The sequence below is a fragment of the Poecilia latipinna genome, unplaced genomic scaffold (assembly GCF_001443285.1).
Source record: "Poecilia latipinna isolate Pla-1442-1.1 unplaced genomic scaffold, P_latipinna-1.0 Scaffold3058, whole genome shotgun sequence".
Taxonomy (NCBI): domain Eukaryota; kingdom Metazoa; phylum Chordata; class Actinopteri; order Cyprinodontiformes; family Poeciliidae; genus Poecilia; species Poecilia latipinna.
In genome coordinates, this window is record NW_015115674.1 from 14475 (window position 1) to 18512 (window position 4038).

Consider the following 4038-nt stretch of genomic DNA (forward strand, 5'->3'; position numbering starts at 1 on the left):
TTCAGTTTCATCGTTTAAACACTAAAATATTAAAATCATAAAATCATCAGGTTTGATGCTTCCTGGTCTAAATAACTGAATTAGGATTCAGTGGATTTATGTGAGTTTTGACTCTTTGTAGTTTATTATTGTTCATAGATAAAGTTTGCATGGCTGCTGCACAATCTCACGGCAGGTCAAAAGTTTGCGTATATTTACGCAAACTTTCATTTTTATGCATGCCGACTTGTGCATAAAATATGGCACCGCACAGTTTTTGTGTATACACACGTTTTATACACAAGAGCTCAGGTGTTGATATGAAAGTCAATATTCATAAACTACAGGACATCCAATCAGAAAAGGCAAAAACTGAACAAAAACCATTTTTAATGAGTTCTCATGCTGAATGAGTAAAGTTTCTGATGTAGTTAAAGTTAAAATGTAATGATGTATTTTTATTAAACTATTATCAGTAGCCTAATCAAAGTATTCCCAGCAACAGTTACCGTGGAAACGGAGACAAGTAACAGACCAGCTGATTTCTATCTCTGCCAAGTTAAACCAGAACCGTGTATTGTGCTGACCTGAAGTGGCCCGTTCCTAATAGCTTTTCTAAATGCTTCTGTTCCAGACTGCTGGGTTCTGATGCCGAACCTCTGCAGACCCATTTCTAGTAATAACTAGTGCTAAATGACCCAGTTTAACCCAACTGCTGCGTTTATTCGGTTAAATCCACCGAAATATGAATGGAGTCTGGCGCCTCTGACACAAGACGTTAATGTCAGTCAGCGCAGGTTACCGTCAAGCGCGTGCACTGGGATCATGCGCGTGCAGAGACTGTGACGGATCTTCTTTATTTGCATCACGTGCACGCGAGTTGGCGCGCGGAAACTTAAACCTGCTAGTCGCCTGTTAGCTGATAGTTAGCTGTCAGTTAACTCCGCGGTTAGTGTGAGTGATAAACTCTTACGGTACCGGTCCATCTGTGTCCCTGTGGTTCCGACCCGCTAGTTATCACCCTAAACCCCAGTTTAAACAGTTTAACCAGCCTAACTCCCACCAGCAGGAAGCAGCTAGCTGTTAGCTCCGCTGTTAGCTTCAGTAACATACCGGTACCTATTCTGACCACAGGAACAACCAGAACCAGCCGTAGCGCCGCGCCTCTCCCCGGTCCAAAGACAGTAGAGAAAAGTTTACCTGGTCCCGGAGATTCGAATCGAACCAGAGCGCCACTCAGCTGTCAGTTAGTCATCAAGGCGGGATGCCTTCTGGGCGGGACCACGGCCATGGTAGTTATGCTCATTGGTTGAGACGTAATGACGTTCCCATGTGTTACAGTTATTGTCACAATACCGCCCCCTGCTGCCCAGCCGCGGGATGTAAATACAGAGGGAGTTCTCATTTTATTATACCTGCATGTTTAGTTGAGGAACATCTCCTATTATTGATGATTAGAAAGCTTTGTTAAATATTTATCGGTTTTATTTATCAAATTCTCAACAATATTTCTCCTTATAAAGCAGTGATGTCCACTTTAATCTATTCTCTTTAGAAAACTGGAACAGAAACGTCTGTTTTGTTTCCAGACTTCCGCCTTGGAGAATAAACTGTGACTAACACACCTGAAGATACAGTCGGTGAATATATGTCTAGGAAAAAAAACTACTAACCGATAGAGCTACAGTGGGTAGATTTCACACACAGAACTCCATGGAAGCCATTTCCACCACGGAAGAGAAAAAATTAAAATCCGACAGGAAGTCATAATTTCCAGTTTTAAAGTCATACTTATGAGACAGAAATCAGTCAGGAGGCTTACTCCAATATCTCAAAAGTAAAACTCGAAAGGGCTTCCATATTTTTATAATTTCCTCCCAAACATAAACGGTTTTCTGGCTGAACTCAGATCAGATTAATATATGATAGACTTCAGAGCAATTGGATATATTCTAGAAATTGCTGCTTTAATTTCCCTTTTGTGTTGATTTATTTTACAAACTTCTAATATAAGGCTAAATAATAAATGGTGTGGTTGTATTGCCATGGTTCGCCGCCAGATGGCACCATGACAGAACCACTGATTATCTAATAGATTTTGTTTTTGGTTTGTTTGGCGTTTTTTGGCTGTAGCGGTCTTTATTTGAAAGTGCTTTGCCAGGAAAGTAATGAGAGAGAGGGAAGACATGCGGCAAAGGCCACCAGGGTGGGAATCGAACCTGCGTCGAGGACTGAGGCCTTCTTATGTGGGCTGTGGTTAACCGCTGTGACCAGCAGACCGTGTGGTTCTGACCCAGTCCGTCAGAACCAGAGGAACATCATGGCTGAACCAATGAAAGCATGAATGAAATAAAAGCTGCGTTCATCCGTTCACTGCTTCAGCCTGACACAAGGTGGCGCTGCGGAGGCAGAGCCAGAGCTCCATCAAGCTGGACTGGAAACCAGTTTGTTTCCTAGCAACAGGAGATAACAGCAGCTCCAGTATGACGGGCGATTAGTCTGTCTGGTTCTGGTTCTGTTCTAACTTTGTTCAGTAAAATGTCGGTTGTGACTCCAGAACTTCCTGCTGTTCAGTTTTGGACCGGTGGTTCTGATTGGCGTTCTGTCTCAGTTCAGTTTGGTTAAAACGGTTCTGATCCTTCAGCCAGTGATGGATCAGAACCGTTGGGATGAGTGATGGGTTCGGTCCAGGTGAGCCGGGACAGGTTTTCCAGGGTTCTTCTTGTGGAACTGGGTTTGGGTCAGAGCCGACCCGGTTCAGAGGCAGAACCTGGACCCAGAGGAAATCATGAGCAGCTCAGGAAGAGAAGGATCTAAAAATAAAACGAAGGAACAGAAATAAGACCATGAGGAAGAGGAGGAGGACGCTCCTCCTCCTCTTCCTCATCCTCTCCCTCCTCCTCCTCATCTTCCTCCTCCACTTCAAACTGCAGCGCCAACCTGAGCGGAAAGCAGAAGCTGCTGGACCCGCCGGCCCGTCAGAACCATCAGAAGCTCCGGCTGCTGCAGCGTTCTTCGTCTCCAAGTGAGGAAAGTTTCCAGTAGACGATCTGGCAGCGACTCCACGGAAACCAGGTCAGAGTCTGTTGGTTCTGGTTCTGGTTCTGACAGAGAAGACCTCAGCCTGAACCATCCTCATCTTCATCCTCCTGGAGGTTCTGATGGTTCAGACGGGACGGGCAGCTGACCTCTCAGCAGTAGTGGCGGTTCTGAAAGTGGGAAGGGTCCGGCCCGGTGGCGGTTCTGATGGGGTCGGGTTTCTCTCATCTGAGTCCAGATGGTGAGAGGAGAGGACGTATTAAACACCAGAACCTGGTTCTGATCAGAACCAGGACCCAGAAATCTGGACCGAACCAAACTGGACCGGGCCGAACCAGGATCTAGAACCTCTCTCCACAGAGCTGAGGATCCAACCCTTCATATGAGGAAGTCGCTGTTAGCATGAACAGCCTCCCCTAGTGGCTGAGAGGCGCTGTTCTGTCAGATCAGCATACCTTGTCAGATAGTCATACCTTAGCTCAGACACGTATAGCTGTTATTACCATATGATTTTATTTAATCAGCAACATAGAATCATGTCGATCATCATACACTTTATTAACAGCTGTATGACATCCTGACTTAGCGGTTAATGAGTTTTATACCAGCCTGTGTTGTAATTGACCTGCTTTAAATACACTTTGAAACCACGACAACGCATGTATATTCATCTAGTTATCATATTATACGTTATTATAAACAATTTAATGACTTATTTTCGTCATAACTTGTTGCCTGAACTGACAACTCCACTGACGGTCGGACTTCTTAATGCGCATGCGCGGGCATGCGTACTAACTGCATGTATGCTATCCTGACAGGGTAGGGCTATCTGATAGGACAGCGGAACAGCAACAGAATGACATCACCCTGACTCTGTCCTCTCATTGGCTGCAGAAAGGCCAGGGGCGGGACTTCAAGGTATGTCATTAGCGTATCCTCTAAGCCGGTGGTCCCCAACCTTTTTATTACCACGGACCGGTGAAGACTTGGAAAATTTTGCTGCGGACGGGGGGAACC

At 45.3% G+C, this 4038-nt stretch overlaps 1 protein-coding gene across 1 annotated transcript in view; it reads right to left on the bottom strand.

The window, feature by feature from the left end:
• LOC106940007 (purine nucleoside phosphorylase-like) overlaps nt 1–4038 on the bottom strand; it is an 11252-nt gene that overhangs the window by 5640 nt on the left and 1574 nt on the right. The window contains exons 5-6 of the mRNA XM_015022609.1: nt 3168–3297; nt 2920–3083 (exon numbers count right to left, since the gene is read on the bottom strand). Coding sequence (XP_014878095.1) covers nt 2920–3083; nt 3168–3297 — 294 coding nt within the window. The remainder of the gene's footprint in view (nt 1–2919; nt 3084–3167; nt 3298–4038) is intronic.